General features: G+C 45.7%; 2 protein-coding genes across 3 annotated transcripts in view; one reads left to right on the forward strand and one right to left on the reverse strand.

Annotated features, from left to right (window-relative positions):
* The window catches only part of RBP5 (retinol binding protein 5), a 152,145-nt gene that overhangs the window by 122,161 nt on the left and 6,066 nt on the right, over positions 1-23,918 (reverse strand). The window contains exon 1 of one of the 2 annotated variants that reach the window (XM_069243034.1): positions 2,092-2,110. The exons of the other annotated variant lie outside the window; for it this stretch is intronic. The gene's annotated coding sequence lies outside the window, so the exon portion shown is untranslated. Of the gene's footprint in view, positions 1-2,091; positions 2,111-23,918 lie in introns of those variants that run through there. 2 annotated transcript variants of the gene reach the window in all.
* The window catches only part of CLSTN3 (calsyntenin 3), a 91,502-nt gene continuing 71,340 nt past the window's right edge, over positions 3,757-23,918 (forward strand). Inside the window, exon 1 of the mRNA XM_069243028.1 lies at positions 3,757-4,380. Within this exon, the coding sequence (XP_069099129.1) occupies positions 4,290-4,380 (91 nt within the window). The 5' untranslated portion in view covers positions 3,757-4,289. The remainder of the gene's footprint in view (positions 4,381-23,918) is intronic.

Raw genomic sequence — 23,918 nt, forward strand, 5'->3', positions numbered from 1 at the left:
GTTGCGGCACAGGTCACTACAGAGTTATGCTTATGTTAAACAAGGTTTCCTGCTTCTTCCCACTCTCACAGCACTTTCTCAGAAGCTCTGTCCTTCTAACACTGCCCCCATAGCATTGTACTTAGGCTTAGGAATTACAGTGGGACACGTCACCTCAGTACACAATGCCCCTCCGCTCATCCCTTGCCAGACCTCGCTCACCCTCCTCCCTGGGCTCCTTCTGCCAGGAGCCTAGGTTTCATTTGCTGATGGGTGACCTCAATCTAGTCCTAAATGATTACAGGGTATCTCCCTTCTCATGACAGGCCTTCTTTCCTGCTAAAATGGCTCCCAACTTCCACTCAAGTCTTGATACATTTTGCTACATGTCTTTAACAACTCGCCACAAAATAGCTGGATCCTTCCTGCAAGAGTCTCGAGCCACTCAGGAAGGGGGTAGGTTCTCTATTATTCATATTTACACTTAGGGAAGCTCACCTTCCCTTCACAATTAAGAAGAAAATGCATGAATAAATCTAGGACAGTAGAAATGACAGTAGGCAAAAAATAAGTTAATGCCATCTAGCCCGTACTAATTACCAGTGGTTGCAAATAATTCAAGCTTTCCGCAGACCACTTTGTTTTTGGTTTTCTCTGTAAGATGTCCTAGGTGTAAAGAATATGGCCAGAAAAGGGATTCAAGCCGCGCCTCACAGAACAGCCCCAACTAGACTGAAACCTCTATGTGGTCACTTGTGTCTCTGTTCACCGGGGTCAAAGCTTATAAGTTGCATCTGGGCTCTTCAACCTGGAGCAGGAGCAGGCTGATTTACACAATGTTGGGGTCTTTCTGTAGGTGGACAGTGGCCAAAATACCCAGGGCCGGACTGGGAACCCAAAGCAGCCCTGGTAAATGTTGTCATACCAGTCCCCATAGGGTGCACAGTGAGCGAGCCTGACCACTGCAATTGGGCTTGGGGTGATTCTGTCCCCCAAGAAAATGTGGAAGAAAATGGCAAAAATTGTGCATTCTACAATACATTTTCATTATATAATTCATTATATATTTCATTATATATTCAATTGCATTTAAAGTTTTTGAAGCATAGTAAAAGATGACCTTACAGTGCACCAGGATACAGCAATCTTTATTGGGGCTCTTCAATAATTCCCTAACCGTCACCCTCTAACGGTGCCTCTCATCTCTCCATTGCTCCTCTCTCACATGTATTTCATTTGTTTTATTACTAGCATAGGGTTTTGGAGCACCTTACCTCACACATACAGAGACAACTAATCATACGCGTGTAAATCAGTGTGTCGTAAATGTTTCATAAGGCTAAGGAGACTACAAGACGTAGGATTCACATCCCATCCATACTGGCAGGCATTTTTTAAGCATTCTTGGTCTGGGGAAGCATGAACGCACGATTCAGACCATAGCACAGTGGTTAGGGTTGACTTTACTAATAATTTATTTCTACCCAAACAAACTGTTTTTAGCAAAATTAGGATAATCAAAGACTGGGGAAAAAAACATAACTTTCTAACCGGTCCCACGCAGTTTGTAGGCAGCTCTTTGAAGGCGGTTCATAGCTCACCGTGCTAGATTATGATTGTAACTTATGAACTGCGCAGTAACAAAAGGAGCTCAGTGACAAAAGCAGAATCCCACAGAGCACTGCACATAAAATACTCCACTGTGATCTGCACAGTACACGTTCTCTGCAGCAGGCATATTGACACTCTGTGCTACCTTAGATGAGTTAAAACTGCCACTGGGCAAAACTCCAATCTCTCTGCAGCAGGTACATTAATCACTAGAGTTACGTTGGCACTTTTATTGTTGCCTAAAAACTGTTGGAAATACAAGGAACTCTTCAGTGCTTTTAAAACTGCTGCACTGCCACGAACCCCCACTCCCAGTAACAAAAGCGCCCCCCACCCTTCCAGCCTCCCGGGGAAACGCCAGGTGCCCGGTACTGCCAGTCCGACCTCAAAAATAACCGTGGACAGGGCAGCGGCCATCAGTAGCGGCTCGCGGGCTCAGAAGGCATGCGGGGGGGATCGGGAGGAAATAAATATATATATATTTTTTTTTAAAACACTTACATTCTCTGATGCCACGCTCCTCTGCTTCCTCGCTAGCACAGCATGCACAGGCTCCCAGCCTGCCATGTGCCAATCCCGACGCTGCTCAGAGCAGCATCAGGATTGGCCTGGAGCGCCCTGGGTGGGCACTCCCAGGCAGACTGGGAGCCTCTGGAAGCTCTCTCCAGCCTAGCAACCGGGTTGCGCATGTGTGTTTGGTCAGCCTGAGACGGACGGCCAAACACACATGCGATCTGAGAGGGACGTCACCCCCATGGCCCCGCCCCTTTACCAGAAAATTGTCATAAACAAAGTTTATGATGGTTTTCTAGTAAAGGTTTTGCGGCTGCTGGCGGGGGCATGACGCTTCTCCGCCCAAAAAGAGGATCCGCCACTGGCGGCAATGACTCATTAATTACCAGTGGCTCTGCTTAATTGAAGCATTCCACCCATCACCTTCTTTGGTCCTTTGAGTGATGTGTCAGTCTGACATGAGCTTGGTGGGTTGATTTCATATTTGTGACCAAAGAGAGGGACCCTGAGAAAAAATTATTTAGAGGCAGAGAACCAGGGGGTATAACAAAAAAAAGAACCACATAAGCCGCCTCCAGATAATAAGAAATGAAATAACGTTATTCCTGCTTCTGAATGATATCACACATTGTAGCAACAAATATAAGGTTTAGAGGCAAACATGAATTGCACATAATTTTTTTACATCCAGGATCTCATCAAATAATTCAAACCATATATTCGCCGCTAAGACCTGGAACACCCTCCCCATCCACTTACGGCAGACCAAGGACCTGCTGACCTTCAGGAGACACCTCAAGACCTGGCTGTTCGAGCAGTAGCAGCTCCTACCCCCCCCCCCCCCCAAAGCGCCTTGAGGCCCTTGTGGGTGGGTGAGTAGCGCGCTCTACAAATGTATTGATTGACAGTGAAAAAAAATGGAGGCGTTTATCATTTGGCTAAATTTATGTGACAACATTTTGCAATTCACTATCAATGCTGGCTGTACTCAAGTGGAGCTAGAAACACTCCCTTCACTAGGACAATTATCATCCGAGATGTCAGAAACAAGGCATGCCATCCAGACAGTTTCTTAGGCTGAGAAGGAATTGCACCAACATCAAGGAGTTTCTTTCTGATTTCATATTGGAACCTAATACAGCTCTTAAAGGTCAGTTACTCCCCCCCTTCTGTGTTTCATTACATCTCCTTGTCTTCTCCTTCTCAGTACCACTCTCTCGGTTCTCCGTCTCTCTGCCTCTTGATTCTCTATCTCCAGTGATGTCTGTTTTCTTTTCGTTTGACTCCTTCAATTCTCTCCTTTTCTTTGCTACTTTCACACCCAAGAACCAGGAGAAGGGAGTTCTAATCCTAGCTCCGCCGCTAGACCGCACTGTGTGTCCTTAACCAAAGCACATTATCCCTCGGTGCCTTAGTACCAGGGCCTATAAAATGGGATTTCTTTTAAAAGCAGACTCGGCCACAGTGTATATAAATAAATGGACATTGATTGGTTTTCTCGCCCCATCTCCTCCTCGCTCCCCCCATCACCCCTTAGCCCCCTCCTCTGCATCCTCCTCCTGCAGTATCTGTCAAAAAAAGCGCTGTACCATTGGCTGGAGCGGCTGCCCATCATTGGCCGGTGACGTCATGCTGCGGTGCATGGGATGGGCATTTTCCATATATTTTTTTTTTATTCTGGGGAGCATCCTAAGCGGGGCCCGAAGACCAGCAAACAACACTCCCCTCCTCTACCTCATCCTCCCCGGACCCCAAACCCAGCCCCTTCCCATCACCCCGAGACTGTTACCAAGGAGACAGCCATCCGAGAAGAGGACCCTGAGAGACCGAGGGAGCACCAGGCATACGGTACCCGGGAGAGACAGACATCCCACATACGCGCAGGCAGGCATCCAGAGAACGGAAACCAGGAGACAGGCATCCAGAGAACGGTAACCAGGAGACAGGCAAGCATCCCTGAGACAGTACCACAGGAGACAAGCAGACATCACGGATACGGTAACCAGGGAGACAGACATCCAAGGGTCCGGTAACCAGGAGTCAGACAGGCACCCCAGATACGGTATCCAGGGAGCCAGTCTGTCTAAGAGACAGACCAGAGAGAGGTCGCCAGGTGCTGGGGGACAGTCGACACCCGCGGCCCTACCTCACTGCAGCACTGACCGGCCAGAGAGCCAGAAGCGGCCATGGGGAGCCCCGGGTCCTGCGCCCCCTGCACTGCACCCCTCCTCATTCTCCTGCTCTCCGCCCTGCTCCAGGGGGGGCTCTGCAACAAAGGTGGGTCCCGGGAGTGTGCTGCGTGTGCGTGTGCGCCTCGACGTGGGTGTGTCCGTGTGTGCAGCTATATATACATATATAATTGAGCCCCAGGTACAGGGGTCCTGCGTATCCCTTTATTTTTAACGCACGCGTTTATTTTAAAATAGGCTAAATGTGAGAAAAAGCAATGTGATTTTCTTCTTACTGCCAAATAATTATTTGGTATTTACGAGCTTTGGAAAATTAGAAATGTGGCCACAACTGGTTTAGAGGGGGCAGAGTTGTAGGCCTCCCAAAATGGCCTCGGAACATGGGTCTGTCACGTGACCTTTAGCATGGAGTCGCTAGCGTGTGCACATATCCATCTACACACAAAATCAAGACACAATTAATATAATTAATACTTATCTAACCGCATGTACATATTAATATCCACACATCAATAAATACACACACACACATATATATATATATGTATATATATATATATATATATCAAACATGTCTGATCATGTACGTGTATATGTTTTTATAACAATATTTTTTCTAATTATTCATAAAGCGCCCATGCCGAAATGAAAGAGGCGCTTTAGTAATGCAGTCAAATGCTTAGGGCGAGAAGGCGAGAGAGGCTCTGGGGGCCTGCGAGAGTCTGTGTATGGTTGTGGGGGGAGGGAGGGGGTGGAAGGGGAGGTGGGTGTGTTTGTGTACGCGCGCCTATATCTGCGTGTTTGAGCGAGTGCTTGTTGGTATACGCAGGCGTATGCATTCTTATGTGTTTGTGTGTTTGATTTGTGGGTGCGCATACTATGTATTAGCATGTAAACAGACACATATGTTTTCATGCACACGTATGTTTTAGAATACATACTTTGAAAACGCAATGGAAGCCGCTAACGTAATTTTAATCACACTGGCGTAATTCGCAACATTTTTGGAATTTCAAATTACACTTGTTACACGAAATTACCGCAATTATGCCAGTCGTACAATTACGCCACCATTCGCAGTAAGAAAAAAGAGGAGGAGCAACCAGCATTTGTGTTTTTTGTGCTTTTTTTTAGTGAGAAATGCATCTTCACGTCAAAAATTGATGCAAGGGCACATTCCGTGGTAAAACATGACTCTAAGTGACAGACTTGCATTTTGTATAACTATGAGTAATTCCATTTAATTTTCCTTAAATCTCACATAAATGTGCAAAAACAAATTACACACATTTCGCACACCCCAATTCTAGGTATGTCAGTTATTATGAGCGCCCGCACCTACAATGTATAAAGACATTATTGCACGCGTGTTTAACCACACATCCGTCCTTACAGCTGTGATACGTGGACATGCTCACGCCAAGATGGGAAATTGATCCATGCTTATGCAGTAATATGAAGTATGACAACGTGTAATCTAAGGCATATCAAGGACCATTAAACCCATGTACCAATGGAGGTGGACATGTATGTGCGCAAAGGAGAATGTGGCCCATGCTTGTGTACGACTAACAGGTAATACCTGCTGTCAGGTGTTCTCTGCTCTGCTGGATGTCAGAATATTTTTAGCAAAAATATTGTCTGATAGAAAGATCAAAGCTCAAAGATTGCTGACAAAAGACCCTGCTGTCTGGCGTGGATTTTTTTTACAATTGACGCCAACGGGGTGACATGTTTACAAGCACTGATGATTTGGTCATGATATTCAGGTACCATGGACCTCCCTTGCTCAGTGACTTGCTGATATGGTCAATTGAATGATTCCACTTGAGTTTCGCAGCCTAAGAATTGTCCAGTGCTCGATTATACCTACAAGCATAAAACCCATGTCAAGAATAGGCCTGGGTGGAGTGAACGGAGCCAGGCTTTGTGGAATTACACAGAGTTGGAAAGAAACTCTGTGGAATTCCGCAAAGCCAGCGTTCTCTGCCCCATGGAGTCTTCCTCAATGCACCCATCTCGGAACCCCTAAGCAGCGTCGGCCTGGTCAGCGAGGCCCGACCATGCTTAGCGTTTCCGAGATGGGCGCATCCAGGAGGGCCGTAGGTAGTGAAAGCTGCCCTTTCAGGCCGCTTGTGCACCGGCCTGTCCTGTGTGCAGTGCACACGGGCAGGCCGGTGCATAAGAGGCCTGAAACGGCAGCAAAAGCTGCCAGGCCTGTTGTGCTCTGGCCTGCCCGGTGTGCACTACACATGGGGCAGGCCGGTGCTCAAGAAGCCTGAAACAGCAGCTTTCTTTTGCTGCCTACGGCCCTGGCTTGAATTCAGGCCAGGGCCGTAGGCAGCAAAAGCTGCCCGGTGTGCAGTACACATGGGGCAGGCCAGTGCACAAGAAGCCTCAAACGGCAGCTTTCACGGACTACGGCCCTGGCCTGAATTCAGGCCAAGGCCGTAGGCAGCAAAAGCTGCCGTCTGTGCACCAGTGTGCACAAACAACAACAAAACAAAGAAAGAGACGAGGGCTTATCGGGGTCTTCCCGGGTGTCCTCCTCTCTTCGTCATCCGACGGCGACGACGGTTCCTCTCCAGCGGCTGCCTCCCTCCGCTGCTCCAGTGCGCACTGCAGCCCAGTTATGGGCTGCACAGCACAAGCACATACTGTCTGCGCTTGCGCTGTGCAGCCGATACTAAGCTGCAGCACGCACCGGGTGAGCTCCGCCCCACTGGCGGGGCTAGCAGAGTTTTGGGGATAACTCCATGCTCCAAGCAGAGCGCGGAGTTTAAAAAACTCCATTAGCACCGCCAGTGGAGCGCAGATCCCCCCCACACCCTTCGTCAAGAATACATCTGTGTTTATGTCATTGGCAAGGCACCTGCGATGTCTGTAGGCCATATTCATAAAGTCTCTGGTTTAAAGTCTCACGGGTTAGCACTTGTGTTTTGAGTAATTCTCTGACTAGGGAATGACAAGATTTCTAGAGGTGGCTCCTTGAAACGTGCACCAGATGCAGATTTCTAGAAGTCATGGGCAAAAGGTACGCACACAGAACTGACAACAGTTTGAATATCCACTTTAAGTAAATGATGCAGCAAATGTGCTTGTTTTCCACAAAGAATTTACTTTCCTTTGTATGGGAAATCTCCTGTCATTCACCCCCATTAACATTTTCAATATATTTCTTTCTGTCGAATGCATCATCTACTGTATTTGACAGGAGTGAGTTTCTGCACCTTTACGGCTTGGAAAAGTACAATTGATCTTGAATGCTCACTAACTTAGATTTGGGGCGCTCACTTCAATTTTAAGTGCCACCGCAAAACACTCACCCCTAAATACCCACACTATTACCCAAACAATCACCTCAGACACTAATGTTGTCAAGATATTTACTTAATTTGTAAAAACAAGTTACAAACATAAAATTCCATCAATCCTGATTCTGTGAATTTTACATTAGAACATTTTTATTTTAGGAGTTTACGGTTGTGAAAAATGTTTGTGAATTGGGCCTTTGGTTACTCAGTGGGATGCAGTAAAGGTATAAGTTTGGGGAAACGAAGGGACATAGTAAGAATGACGCTTCAAGTTTTTATTCAATTTTTTGTGGTTTATGGATAATTGTGATTAACGCATATCTACTGAGGACATTTCAGAGGCACATTTATAAATACCAGTAGGAATCTGATGAGCTGAAGGAGTGGCAGGATGTCCACTTGATAGGAGGGGGCAGGACCTGGCATCTGTTACAGTTTAAAGTTAATTACACTTGGGATGACAAAGTACAATAAGCAAAAATGCAGGAATCAGAAACCAATAGATGAGGGAGGGAGGGGAAGAGACAAATGTATCACAATAGCAGTGATCATGCAATAGAAAGACTAGCCCTGGCTTGTGTAGTAAATTTATGAAAAAGTTGATAAAACGGGCATAAGAGCATAGTAACAAGACTAGAGTAGAGAAGAAAAGGTTGTAACTTGGGAAAGAAATCCAAGATGAAGACAGAGGTCAGATGAAGAGATGGAGAAGTGAAACCCAAATTCTGAATGTAATGCCAAACTAGAACTATGGGTGTGCTGGGGGTGGGACACTGTGCACCGTTTTTAGTTAATCCAGGAGGTTTCGAAAGAAATGATTCATCGGCCACCAGGTATTTAATCTTATTGGTCTGGTTGGGGGGGGGGGGTTACCTGTGTGTGGAAGTTTGTGAGGGACCATCTTATACAGTGATCTTACCTCCATGCATGTGAAGCAACTGGAGTGTTTGTAAGACTCACCTGGTCAATTCTTTTGCTTCTGATAACAAAGTGACCCGTTAACAAAGTGACCCGCTTCAAGTACAACTGCCCTCAGATGTGCAAGGTGGGCTTTTGTATGATGGTGAATGGCTTGCTCTACTGACGTTGTCTCCCTTGGAAGATGAGAGGCTGGAGGTAGACATTGTTTTGCCCCCCCTTTAGCTCCTTTGCACAGGTAGAGGGTTGCTACTTGGTTCACATGTCACCGGTTGTCATGAGATGGAACCCTGGACCCCATACCCTCTGCCTGGACTTATGACAGTCTGGCAATAGGTTTGTGTTTACCCTGCACCTGCAGGACCCGGCCCCTGGTACTTACGTCTGAACCTGAAGATGAGCGCACCATGAACCGGGCACGCTCAGTGAGTAGGGGAGGAGTCTGCCTTGCTATCACTTTTACTCAGAAACAAATTATAAGAATTTAGATAATTAAATAAAGATATTGTATTCAATAGGAATGTGGTGGGACATGTTCAATGGGGATGAAGCCGCAGGCTTCATGGGACATCAAGCGAAACCTTGAGAAAGATGAGAGGTCACTAGGGATGAGACTCCTACCAACCTCTCCCACTTAAATACACAAGGCAATGCACCGCTAACCCTGGCTACCGACAGGACTCCTCTGATTTCTTTAGCGTCTGGGTATGTTATATGCGCAATATTTCATGTGTCTTACTCCTGAGACGTTAGTCCTCAGTTACAAGACATTCAAGTTGAATAAGAAACTTTTTATAGGTTTAGTGGGATATTTCTTCCATATCCCAATTAGAGAGCCTAAGCATTTCTTACTGTTTCTTTATCATGTTCAAATGTATGATAATTTCTGCCAGCCAACTTAAGATATTTGCACATTACCTGCTTCCAAACACAGAGCAAGAGAACTCCCTTGGGACCACTGGTTGTTGTGTGTGTTGGCCTTACTGGACTAATCTTGACAGGGGAATTATCCTAGGGCTGCCCAGGTTTAGTCCAAACATTTACCCCGTGAGGCCCAAGCAAGAGCTTCGTAAATTCATTTTGCAACCACCCTGGATTCGGATTGAATCCTTGGCACATCAGTGACCTACATGCATGTGCTAATGAGCTCTGCTGCTAGACTTGAAGCACTTAGAGACTTCTTGTAGTAGTGCACTGTGTAATGTCGTACTTTTTCATTCATTCATGAAACAGACTTTTGAGATCCCCTGTTGCTGGAAGGTACAGATCACCAGCCTATCCATCTTACAAAAGGATCTCGCTCTCTCTTTCTCCCTCTCTCTCTCTCTCTCTCTCTCTCTCTCGCTCTTTCTCATTCTCACCCTCTCTCAGGTATTTCTGAAACTTTGCCCTGTCTTAGGACTTAGGGCCAGATTTATGCTTTTTCACGCAAAAAGCGCAGTTTTGCGTGAAAAAGTATAGCGCCGGCTAGCGCCATTCCAAGATGTCGGCCGGGTGCCATATGTGTGGAATGGCGCTAGACGGCGCTAATGCCCTGTTAGCGTCCTTGGTAAGGATGCCAACAGGGTGGGAGAGGCGTAGGAGAAACTGGGGCTTGTGTGCTGAATTATGGCGCTACACTGTTTAGAGGCAGAAAAATGCCTCTAAGCAGTGTAGCGCCATTTGCTGGCGTACAAGCCTCATGGACATGGCTCCTATCTTAGTAAAGACAGGAGCCATGCCCACCACCCCAATGGGCATGGCCTTGTGACGAATGTCCCCTGGGCATGGCCACTGGGGCCAGTGCTGTGCAGGGTGCCCCAAGTCAGGGCCCCGAGCAGGGAAAAATAAAAAAATTAAAATACCAGGACTTACCTGGGATGGGGCCCCCATCCTGTGGTGTCCCTCTGGTGTGGGTGGGTGGGGGTGTCCCTTGGGTCAGGGAAGTGCACCTATGCCTACAGGTCCCATAACGCTTGCCCTGACCCAGGCGTTAAATAATGGTGCTAAGCAAGCTTAGCGCCATTATTTAAGGCCCCTATCCCCCTGTGGTGGATTTTAGCACGGGGGATAAATATGGCGCAGAGGCCATATCGTCCTTTTCTGGACGGGAACACCTACCTTGCATCTCATTGACACAAGGTAGGTTTTCACGTCCAGAAAACGATATTAAAACCATAACTTTGGCGCTAGACGTGTCTAGCGCCAAAGTATAAATATGGAGTCAGGTTTGCGTTGAATTAGCGTAAAAAAATTATGCTAATTCAGTGCAAACCGAGTATAAATATGGGCCTTAGAGCTTAGTCCTCAATTGTCCTTGCCCACATGTAGGATAAAATTACTAAATTCTATACTTATCCATAGTCAAATGCACACGTCACTTTTCAGTTGGAATGCAGGCAAAAAAGGGCATACAGGAATGTTCTGATCACTCTTAAAAAAAGACATCAGACTATAAAAAAAAATGGGAACTCTGTTAGGAAAAGTATAATACCTTAAGGTAGACAATTAGGGACCAATTTATATTTTAGTGGACGGGCTACTCTGTCACAGCGGTGATGGACATCCTGTCCCCTGTAATATAAATACCATAGGATATAGTGGAATTTATATTTCGTCGGACGGGATATACGTCACCACTGTGACAGAGTAACTCGTCCACAAAAATATAAATCAGGCCCTAAGTGTGCAAGACTTGTCAGGTAGGCCCACAAGTTAGGATGTGTGTCATCCACACAATGACCTGCACCTGAAGTGAATGAGTTCACCTCGAGGTGTTAAAAATCCATCCAAGCACCAGTTGGATAAGTTTACTCTTCATGCAAGGGCTGGTTGCGTCCACCAAGCCGCTCTTCCACCATTTTGCTGAGTCCACCCAGATACGCAGTAGCGAGGGAAAGCTTCTGGTCCAGGATGCAGCACCAATTCTCTATATTTGGATGACAGAAGTGTGAAGACTGGGTGGACCTATACTTCTTCATGTGGAAAATCTTTACAGCAATGTATATGTTAATAAGGCCATCAGTTACCTTAGGAAAGCAGGAGAAACAAACTAATGGTTAGAAAGGTTGGTTCTAACTCCAAGATCCTTTTCGGGGCCATTACCAATGTTGGATTTCTTCCACCTGAGGCTGCAGGTCTTTGGAAAACCAGCCCTCCCTTGTGATGTCTAAGGAACAGATCACGATAAAGACTTAAGGTTCAGGACATCCATACGGAATCCTTCTCAGCAGATTTAAATTTGTATCTCTCTTGCATTGGTTGAGTGGTGGCCACAATTAGAAGGTCCTTTTTCAGCTCATGGACAGTGAAGCTAAATATGTGATATTGATGGAGCTTCTGTGTGGCCTTCTTGAACAACCTTGGTGGTTTTATCCAAACTGCTGAATGTTTCTAAGAATAATGAGCCTGAAGAACGCTTGTTTTGCAGAGGTGGTTGGAATCGACCCATCTTCTAGGAGCAGGCAGTCTAGGATCTCTGATGTTCTTGGGCCTTCCCTACTGTCAAAGACTTTACCAATATCTGTGGGCAGTTGTGCACATTGAAGTCAAATTGGACGGCTTACAGTGCATGCGTTGGTTGCCCAGTCCTTTTTTTCTTGGAACTTCGAGTAACCACTTGAGACCGATATGTAAAAGTACACATAAAGGTAATACAATTACTGGGGACAGACTCCAGAATTAAGTTTTGAAATCTGTCCCACTTTACTAATGTTTTAGCCTAAGTCTAGAATATGTGTCAAATGTCTGTCTTTTATTTCTACGGTGGAGTAAAATGAAGTTAACCTGGTATCCAAGGATTGAAATGGTAGTGAGCCAATGGCTTGGAATTAAGGGGAAATTTACACCACAAATCTCATGACCATATGCATCTGCTGTTATTACCACAGGAACTAAAGTCAAAATGTTCATGTTGTTTCGAGTGCCCCCACGAGTTCTGGGTATCAGCCCATGTGAAATGTAATTTCGTAATCTGAAGAAGGTTAGTCAATCATTACTGGAGCAGTAGGCACCTTTGACTTGCAGAGACGTGCACATGGCTTCTTGAACTTCAGAGTAGTGTAGCAGATGATCTTCAAATATAGCTAAAGAACTTCTTCTCAACCCAGTGATCAAGTCTTTCTTGCTGACTTTCTGTGTGGAATTTACTGATTATCTATTAGCTATATGTAATCCCTTGCAGTGGTGACTGACCGAGACATCGCAGTAACAGCCCGTCTTGCACTCGCCCAAAGACTGCATATGAAATATATTCAAAGTGGTTGTACTATAAAGGGATGAGCCAATTTAATTGTCCCAGAGATCCTCTGTCAGTAGCTGTGACTTTAGCCAAGCAGGCTTTCTCCTGGTGATGGAAGTTGCCTTGCTTTCAGTGGTAGGGCACCCACATCATGGGACACAAAGATGCATTGCAGCGGTCTGCCTTCTTTTTTCTGTATAGAAGACCATGTAGATGGGAGGACGTTAGCAAGGAGAGATGGAAACAGCGAGAGAGAGGAGAAAGGGGAGTGAGGGAAGAACAATTGACTCTTTAGTGCAGCTCTAAAAAAGGAATGGAGTAATTATGCAAGGTGGGAAATGTAATGGCTGTCTAGGCTCTGGGAAGGTGGCCTCGAGTCGGGTAAGGGGTGTTTTACACTCCCCTCATTGTGCAGGAGGAGGGCGGGTGAAAAGCAGGATCTGCAGGTGCCCACTTCCCAGTAGTAGTGATTCTAGGACCAGTGTTTCCAGGTATAGAATCACCAGGTCCAGTATTTGAGAACCACGTAATCATGGGGCCAGAGAAATCCAGAAAGGTCTAAAGTGGTGTTTCCGCAGGAGACAATACTCCAAGAATTCACAGACAGGGTCATAGTCACACTGCAAATGTGAAATGTCCACATGCACAGGAGGTTGCCCTGAACTGTGAATGCTCACTTTCATCCCTGCCCTGTAGACTCACTACTCTCTGACTGAGTATCTCATCTTTGTTCCACACTCAGATTCAGAGAAAGACATAGATCACTCAACGATCTAGAGAGTGAAATGTGACTCTGGGCCTGATTTAGTCAGCTCTTAATCTGTAGCTGAATGATCTGGTGAAAAATACTCTTCTATGCTATTGATGAGGTGGAGGTCATCCCACCAGTGAATTCTTCACAGGATGTAGAACTTGCTCCAGAATTTGGAAGATTTTGTACTGTCATCAACTCTAACTACATTAGTCACTGACATTGCAGGGGTCTAACCACAGGCAACCTTGTGGTTCCAGGAATCTCCACTTCCTCCTCCTCCTACTCCTCATGTAAAGAAGGTTCAGGCTCCACTCAAAGAGAGGCAGGGGATCTTGTTTCACAGGTCACCCTGGATATGTCACTCGTTCCAAGCGTGGGTCCGGGGACACTGCACTACACAGTATAGCTGTTCTCTGTCCAGGCCCAAAGGAGTAGCCACAGTCTGTCTGCCTGATGCCATATGTTCCATCTTCCTCCATATGTTGTCTTTATGCTGTAGACCTCTGGTTGAAGCTTCTGTGTGCCCATGCCCATACTCTCGTTCAGCAATCAAGTAATGTCTCACGGTTGAGAAGCTCACATCCCAGTGATAAACTATGGTGTTCTTGCCATCCATGTCCCAGTGGCTTAGCACAGCACCCATCCCTTCATTAGGGACACTGAGCGTAGTCATAACCAGATTAAGGTATTGTCAACAAAGGAACTGCACACAGTACCGCCTTCAAATCCACAACTGTGTGTCGGTGAATGCTTTGGCAGTCATGGCATACATGCTGCTGTGATGCTGAGCCCTGGACAAAGATTCTGTGTTACTCACCAGACAAAAAGCCTCCTCTAGTCTCTGGGTCTAGGGGTTCTCCAATAGATTCCATTGGTTTTGTGGCTCAAAAGGCTTCAATATAAGTGCGGTGGTACTCCTCCCAGGCCCAAGTAACATCACTCAACTCTGATAGTAAAACGGGCAATATTGATGCTTGGGGACGCTTCAGCAAAATGTTCTAAATTTGAGGACCATAAAGACAAAATTATAAATATCACCCAAACCCAAGAAGCAAATTTATTGTTTTGATAAGTGCATGGTATATCTAGGATTAAATGGCTGAAGAAGCATTCCAGAAAGGAAAGGAGTATCTTTGACTTTTCCTGTGTCCTAAGAATCAATGTAAATTGCAAGCGCTAGCAAGTGGGGGCTTGTGATGCGTGGGCCAGGTTTGTGATGTACCTTTAAAGTAGATCTTCATGAGAATTACGCCATTTTATTGAGCTTCTGACCATCTGGTGTTGTCTTCTTTACAGTTGACATTGTGAAATGTGTGCATCAATTTGTGAGGTCCAACCTAGGGAAACTGAATCCATGAGTTTGTGCTGATTCTGAGAGCTAGACATCCTGACACTTGTCTGTACTGTTATGTGAGGAGCAGTCCTATCAGTGCCTTCAGGTGCACCTCAGTCTCTCATGTTTCCATTACTCAGTTCTAGAACATACAGCTCTAAGGGTATCCATCGGTCCCTCAGATGGTCTTCCCAGAAACTAAGGATAGTGTAACGTCCCCTTCGAAACATCTCAGGAATGGGAAACCGAGGTTATGTTGGGTATCTCTCTGTAGGCAAGATGATAATGTGGGACAGAAAAGCTTTCACTGCCTACTTTCAAATGGGATAGAGGCCACCTCATTCAGAGTCTTGTTGAAACATTTTGTTACTCTATTGATCTGCAGATGTTAGGCAGAGGCGAGGGAGTGGGGGACTGCATGAGCGTGAAAAAGATTCATAGAGCCTTCTGAATTTCCTAAGGAAACGATTACTGTTTGCCTTCTTTGGTGTGGTCCACAAGTAGTGGGCTTTCCCCGAGAATATATTGATTGTACCAAATTAAATTGATTTGCTTGCAGAAATCAATGGTCACATTAACTTCTGTTCTATATCAGGCGCTACATGTGCTTTGGAAAAATTGCATATTCGTGTCATGTCATTCCATGGGTAAAGCAGAATCCCTAAGCAATCACTGCTGGATAAGAAGTAGGTGGGTAGCTGCTAACAGGACACTAGCCAAGTGGGCCTATTAAACCAAAGGCAATCAAAGACCACTTTGTAAAACAGTGATATAAAACCTAGGATTGGACATCAAGGGTCTTTTCGTTCAGCCTTTAGACTTGCCAGTGAGCAGGTCTCAGGACCCACTGCAGAAGTCCCTCATGACCCTCACGTATTTATGTTCAGTACAAATGTTGTAGACTTCTTGCCAACATGTAGGTGATGCACATACACCCTCCTGGTGCCTCTTGCTGGAGTTCCTGTCTGGATGTTTCGGCCAGTGTGGAGACTTCACCTGTACGTCCTTCTTCTAGTAGGTGGGTGGAATGGGAACGAAACAATCCTACATCTGTCAAAATCTACCAGGGAAGAGGACGTCACCTAAGAGATCACACAGATACTCATCTTCAAACTCATTCCTACAGTCTTCCTCGGGGTATTGTAGGTCCAGGACTTGAACCCGTCTGCAGCGTCTATTGAAGCCAGTCCAACTTTGTATGGTTGGGGACGCAGATCACACATTAGTCACACGGAATGCAGAGGATGCTTGTGTCGCGTGCAGCAAGATCTCTGTCCTGGACTTCAGCTCCCCTGGGGGAGCATTCTTATCACCTCTTGTGGCTTCTAATCTGACTTTATGCACATCCTGTTCTAGGTAATCATTCCTCATGATGCAGTGAGAGACACAAGGTGGCTCATTGAGGGTGTAAATGGGCAAGGTAACACACATCAGCGTCTCTCAGTCTAGGTCACAGCTACCAATGTCCCTTAAATTGGATCCACACACTTGAGACATGCCAGCTCATGGAATAGGTCCTGCAGTGCCTGCAGGAGTTGCCACCTTCAGAGACTGGCATCACATACTTAACACTAGTCCTTCCAACCCGAGCTGGTGCAGTCTCTAGCAATTGCTTCCTCTCCATCCACCACATTTTGCCCTCCCCCCATGCATCCAGGCAATGTATACTTTTAGCTCTGATCTCATTCAGAGGAATTAATGTGCCAACCGGGTAAGGACGTGGCATGATACATAAGCAAGGGGTCCAGGGCTTTTTCCTCATTAACCTCAATGGGTGTTTACGCAAGGAAGGGAGCCGGGTGGATATCCCTTTGCCTTGGAGGGAGGGAGAAAGCATGGAAGCTCTTTGACGCTAGGTGGGATTTGTGAGATTGGTTTGCACTATTTCCTTGCCAGGATCCCCCTCCATCCACTCTTACGCTGTAAAGGTCTGGCCAGTCTGTCTCAGCAGCTGCTTGTCCCCGCACTTTCTTCGCATCTTTTATTTGAACACCCACACAAAATGTTCCGAAGACAGCAATACACCAAACCTTTAAAGTATCTGCTCCCACCTACCCAGGTAGTCAAGGATGCAGCCTACACACATCTGCCAATGTGCCTCCTCCAGCCTTCCTGCTCTTACATCTTCAGGCGATTGGTCGCTTGGGTGCACCCATGGAGAAGGAGTTGGTCATCCTGGAAGTCAGGGTCTGGTGGTACGCGGTCGGAGCCGAAGGAAAGGTGAGATCTCAGTGGTGAGGAGGGGAGGGAAGCCATCCGTCTCTCAAGAGCACAATGCAGGATAAAACAGATTAAAAAGCCCAGGTGTCTTTGCCCTAAACAAAAGAAAGAATATGTTTTTCTCAAAATCTGAGAGGCCCATGCTGGCTGGTATGGATGTCAAACCTCTGGCTGAGGTCTCAATCCTCTACACATCCTGAATCTCTTCCCTAGTTTTCTCCTTCCAAATTACTTCAGAAGACGCCCTTTCGCTACATTTTACCCAGGTTCTGCTTCATGGGGCACAATACTGCTGTTGCGCTACTGGTTTCCTCTGGCTTCCTTTACGCCAAGTCTAGGCTCCAGTCCAGCTCACGGCTGCTGACTTCTGTGGTGTTGGTTTCTCTCTTTCTGGACCTAGTGACTCCTTTGGCACCAAATGCCATCAAGGACAAGACTCATGGACATCAGTTTGCCAAAATGCCAGAGGGTAACAGAAGTTCTATCACTTACCCCTTGACCTCCAATGACGTCACAAGGATGACTCCTTATCCCAGTCGTAGCCCCTTAACAGTCTCCTGTTTGCTGCTGAGGGACTAAGGTAAGGGAGAGCAGTAGGGGTTTCAGAAAGTAAACATGACTATTAGACTCTTGCTTCATTCATCACCCCCAAGGCCAGGGTCAGCAGGGGCAGTACCCGGGCCATCAAGGGTGAATTTGGTAGTAGGTACATTATTATATTTAGGCATTCTGTGGACATGAGCAGTCCTATCTGGGTACAGACACAGGTTGCGTAGAGCTCTGGCTGTGCCAGACATATACGCAGCTCGCTCTTAGGACTGAGTGTTCACAGGCCCCAAAAACTTGGCATAGTTTGGGCACTCTTGTCTCCTGCACTCTCCAGATGGCATTCCCTAGGTTAGATTGTGGACTTCAGGGTGAATGTACTGTAGTGTGGTTAGTTTTACGTATCCTTTGCGCATTAGCTTCAGGCTTTAGGCCTTTGTGCACTTTGCCCTGGATGTATTTTATTCATTTGCTTGCAGCTTAGAGCCTCTGTGCACTTTGCTCTAAATGCTTTTTATTAAGCTTCGTACTGTTATTTTTCAAATAGCCAGTTCTACGGTCTTGTTTTATATTCATATCACACTGTTTAGCCTACTTCAGCACTGGAGTTCTCCATAACACATTCCTGTTCACTCTGTGCTTCAGTCAAGGATACAGTCTGGTACATTGCCGATAGACGTGGTAGGAGTTTAGTCTTTGGCATTCCTGCGTAGGGACATTTTGTGATCACGCTGACATGTTAGTTATAAAATCACTTCCTTGTCCCAATACACGCAAGAGGGAGATTCCGACCAGGGAACCACAACTAGACGCTGACTGCCTCGTTGCAGATGCTGAACTAAGATCACAGGCCTTTGCTCAGGTATGAGGGCTGATGTCTCCCCAGTGATTCAGAAAGGCAAGTTAGAATCTTAACATGCTGTGCTCGAAATAGAACAAGCAGAGGGAGAGTAGAAACTATTAGACACGATGATAGCTTTGTTCTTATGTTTTACTCTCCTGGTAACTATTTCAATCCTACTGTGTTGTATGGTTCTGGTTATTGCGGCTCACGCCTTATTATCTAAAATGCAGTCGTTTTATTAAAACATTATATAAAACTTATACTGCCTTTGTCATTTGTATATGAGATCATACTGTAAATGAGAGAGTTGGTTTGGATCTGAGTGACCACGACTTCCCTGAGAAGTTCCAAAGATGTCATGCGCTCGGCTGCCCAATCATCTCTTCCCAGTGGGAGAAATGAGGCACTGCTAGTTAGCCGGAGCAAAAAACGGATTTAGGGTAACAGAGTTCCTTACATGTGGGTCAGACTCAGTCCCCCACACCGTTATCGATCCTGCTGCCTAGAAATCCAGTAGTCTCATTTAGGATAATGAGAGCCCATGCAACAGTACCATTAGTCAGTGTTCTCAGTGCTGCCTCACACACTGACCTTGAAGGAGCGACTAGATCAGACATCAAAGAATGGACATAACTCCACCCACACAGTATGGCTGCCACTCGCACTATAGATATGTAGGCCTGTAGACAAAAAGTGTAAACGTCATTATTCTACACACCACTTGCAGTGGCGTAACACAGAATGACGCAAAATGTGATGAGAGGCCGCGTCTCCAATATCTCAGAGCTATTTGTTTTTTTGGGTGAACGGTGGTGGAGGCACCTTGAATTTATGGGGACCCATCAAGGTTTGGGGGAACCCACTCTGACCCCCAGAGGCAGCAGAGGCCTGCGTTAAGCCCCGACCTCTGACTTGCTTTCATGGTCTGGCTTGTCAGCCCAGCTGTCGCCAGACAATTATGTGAGTATCACTAGAAAGGGGCTTTGGCTGCACCCAAATGCTGGGAGTCAGAAAAACATGTTTTGATTGGGCAGACGTCATGTGCTTCCACAAAAAAAGTGCTTGACCTCCACACTGCTGTGATCATTTTGTTTATTTATCCACCTGCAAGCTTGAATTTTCAGGGGCAGACACATGACAATGGGATGTTATTAAAGTGTCTTAGATACCTAGATAATTTAGAGTGTTTTTCCTCTGGCAGCAGCACAGATGGGAGAATGGCAGCTATTAACCTATGTGGATTTTCAGGGCAGGATTGACAGTTCAACTTTCACTTGCCCTTTTAACTACACCAATATGATTTACCAGTTCCTTTTTTATCACACACATGCATATCTATTTCCATCCTATTTACTTCACATTACAAATCAACATTCCTTTGAAGCCAGACTTATTGGCTTTGCAAATGCTTGTTTTAATTTCGACGAAGACTCTCTGTGTCCAAAGTAGGCTATCTTAACATCATACACCAGTTGATAGACCGAGATAGGACTGCAGCTGTAATCACAAAACATTTCTAATGGTTTTAGCTGCCAAAGGGCGCTTTGTCTTACAGTCGTAATAGACAAAATTTGGGGGTTCAATGATTTGTTCTGGTGTTGTGAGTTTATTTGGGGACTGGGTAAAGTTCTCGTTACGCCAGCATAATCTCACATAATTTCCAACATCTTCCTTCACACATGTTACATAAAATTCTCACATTTCTACCATTATGCCACGTCGCATGATTTCAAGTCTGTTCGCATAAAACTTCTATTGCGAAGACAGGAACACTACAAATCAGCCGAATGCTAGCAGTTGCTGCTGTTCGCAGCACATCTGGGAGCTACATTTTAGGCTAGAAATGTGTTCCTGCATCCCAAATTGATGCAAAAATACATCTCATGCAAAAATATAGTGATAAATGCCTGACATGCCTTATGCATAATTTTTCTGAAATGTTGTATTATTACTTAAAAGGAAGTTGAGAAAAATTCGTACAGCCCTTGATTCGTTTATTTTCAGGATATAGTGATAATGACACAGGTTGTGGCCAAAAGCTTGGCCCTCTGCCTAGTGCTTGCTGGAAAAAAATTCTTTCCCAGGGCAGTATTCTGCAGGTGTTGAGAGGAGAGGCCATGTCTACAGAACCAAATTATTCATGGAAACAACTTCGCTGAAGTGAAGTTGTGCTTAGCTACTAAAATGACAAAGAAATACATTTTATATGATATTCTTGATTCTAAGACATCTTCTGGTATTAATTGGGTGGGCTCTTAGATAGCAACAGAAATTAAGCTTGTATCCACAGGAGGTCAGTCTGAGGGGCAAGCCTTAGGGACCCATTTATTTTGGATAGATTGTAACATGTTAAATATTTAGGTGGCAGTGGGCACCGTGGCATCCACTGAACCCTTTGGTACCCAGAAGAAACCAGGAACTGGCTGGCTTGAGGGGTAAGATGTAGTCGTGTCTTTAAGCTGCAACACCTTTATAAGTCTGAGGGCAAGAAAGGAAGTTCAGACAGATCCAGAGACAATGTCTGAATTATTGCCTCAGGATCGTGTCAGTAACTTTCAATGAGATTGTGGCAATGACTTAAGATTCATATCTCGGAGCTGTGGCAAAAACCTAAGACTCATGTCCCTTAACAGGTTGGAGACCTGGAACATCTCCTCGGCTTGGTTTCAGCTTCTCTTTCAGAGCAAATCACAGCCTTCCTCAAGAATCCTTCCCCTCATGCTTTCAACGCAGAAATTGCCATGATTCGGGGAATTGGAAGCATTTTATTTCAGTAATTGATGTATATTTTTTTAAAGTATACCAACAATGGTATAAGAATCCATGGATGCATTTGTTAATGAAAGAAAAGTTTAAGGGCCTGATTTAGGTAACAGATATCACGTCCGCCAAAATCCAAATCCCATTATATCCAATTGTATTTAGATTGCGGCAAACGGGATATCCCTCACCGTTCTGGCCGAGTAACCCATCTGACGAGATCTAAATCGGGCCCTAAATGTCGTAGAACTTGGTTGACAAGTACAGATTGCCTATATGTGAATCCCCCATACTGATCAACCGAGCACATAAGGAGGCAATGCCTTAGGTTCCATCTATCCTTCCTCATTTAATTTATCAAACAGAGTATCAGGCATAGATGTACTAACCATCGCACACAGTGCAATATTGTTTGAAAATCAGCAAATATGGGTTGTGTCATTGGTACAAAAAAAGATTATACAGTGCTATATTTTTTATGAACTGCACTCAGATGATGTCATTGGCCAAGCTTGTATGAAAAAGACATTTTAGCGCTACACAAAACAATGTTTTGAGGCACAAAGATAACCCGTTGCCGCCTTGCGTGACATTTATACTTGGAGGAAACCCTTCAGTACAAATGTTAACATGAGGTCCAACGTCCAATAGTAAGCCACCTAAAGTGCATCATTTTGCAGTAATAACACGTCTTACGCATAGGTATATCATTCAATATCCTGCTTGCCCCCTCAGTTGTGCGTGGTTTCATTTAGAATAAGGATTTCACACAAATCCCAGTAATGCTATTGTGGTAGACATAGCGTAGTATGAAAACTTACAAATATTCTCATTTTTAGGTTGAGCATAGCAGCTCACAAGCGCTGCTTTTCTGACGTGTTGGTATGTATCTGGGCTTTTAACCACGCCCACCTCACCCCCACCACTATCACTCGTTAGTGACTTGCCTTTCAAAAATACTTTCTTTTCTTTGGTAAATGCTTTACGTTTGTCCCTCCTTAGGGCGGTTTTGTTACCGCCTTGGCCATCGACCCAGTTACATGGACAATTGCACTATTGCTGATAACTTTGACCTCAAGCGGACTTCTTTTCCCTTTTGATGTCTCTCCTTTGCGCTCACGTCGGCGGTAGCCCTTTGAATCGGCTCGCTTATGTCAACTGTTTTACTTTTCATTTTCAGTTTATGTGGCAAGAAAAGTCCAGTTAGGAACTTACAACGCTAATAGCTCTATCTCGAGCAAACACGAGATCCATTGCATTGCAAATGCTTGTTTCCACCTGTTACAATCCCCTGTTCTCAAATAACGAGGGGGTTTACGCGCTGTAATTCAAAGCCATTTGGCGCTCTATTCATGTAATTCGCTGATGTTTGCATCACTTTGCATTGCACGAGCACTTGCACAAATGTTAGTATATTTGGGCCTACGTTTTCACGGTGATGTGAGAGATTCTCCTTGCCTGCTTTTTGATCATAGTAGATCCTGGGTGTAGAACCTGTGCTTCCATACCACACATAACCCTAAAGGCCTTGAGAGAAAGGCACTTGACAGAAGCACGGAATATCATTCTATTCCACTGAAGCACAACACAATGACAGTAAATCTCTTCATGCATATTCCACTTCAGGAGATCTGCAAAGCACCCACCTGGGCGTCCTCACACACAACCCCTCACAACACTGCAGCTGCACAAGCATTCACAGTGACACTCTGGGACTCTTCTGTTTGTTTACTCCCTGGGTCTGGATCTGATTTCTACATCAGTCAGGATAATGGTATTCCGGTCTGCTTTCCCTGACTTAATCTCATGTTAGGAGAGGAGATACAATATATCTTTATTATCAGGCAGACTCTGTTTTGACACAGATGTTTTGAAGCCCCTTCGCCTGCTTATTCGCCCATGGTAGATGCTGCGTTTGGAAAGAATATAGCTAGGCCAGCAATACATCATGGGAAGCCCTCGAAGGCTACCCTACTGGAATAAATTATTTTTCATACAGCCTACTGTCAGTGTACCTCTACAGGGGCGGCTCCTCTTTTTGGGTGGAGGAGCGTCACCCCCCCCCTCCACCAGCAGCACCTGCCAAACTTCTACACTACAACGATAATAAATTAAGGGGCGGGGCCACGGGCCATGACGAGCACAAAGGGGGAGTGCTTAGCACCCCCCTCAGTACGCGTATATGTTTGGCTGGCCCTCTCAGGCCAGCCAAACATACATGCGCAGTAAGCGCTGTCCAACCAAGCCACGTAGTGCTGGGTTGAAGAGAGCAAGCAGATTCTCCCAGTCTGACTAGGAGCGCCCTGGCTGGGTGCGCCAACCAATCCGAACGCTGCTGTCATGCTGCATGACAGCAGCATTCAGATTGGCCACAGGGCAGGCTGGGAGCCTTGCCTGCGGCAAGGGAAAGAGGAGCTGCGCGGTGTCGGCGGGGCATACAGGTAAGTTTTTTTTTAAATTGTTAATCCCTCCCCCCACTGTGCGCAGCCATGCACCTCGAGCGGCTACTGACCTCTACATGCCTCAGGTCAGGAGACCAGCAGAGCAGTTACATGGTCTACACACACATTTTCAAACAGAATAATGTATTTTCATGATGCTCAAATGGCCATCCCCTTAATGACCTCAGAAACTGAAGGGATGACTTGGAGGCCAAAGGTAAGCGTTGTGTCTTTTCCCCTCCAGCCCAGATTCCCAGATATACACCTTCTGTATCCC

This window comes from Pleurodeles waltl, chromosome 7 (genome assembly GCF_031143425.1).
Source record: "Pleurodeles waltl isolate 20211129_DDA chromosome 7, aPleWal1.hap1.20221129, whole genome shotgun sequence".
In the NCBI taxonomy this organism is placed as follows: domain Eukaryota; kingdom Metazoa; phylum Chordata; class Amphibia; order Caudata; family Salamandridae; genus Pleurodeles; species Pleurodeles waltl.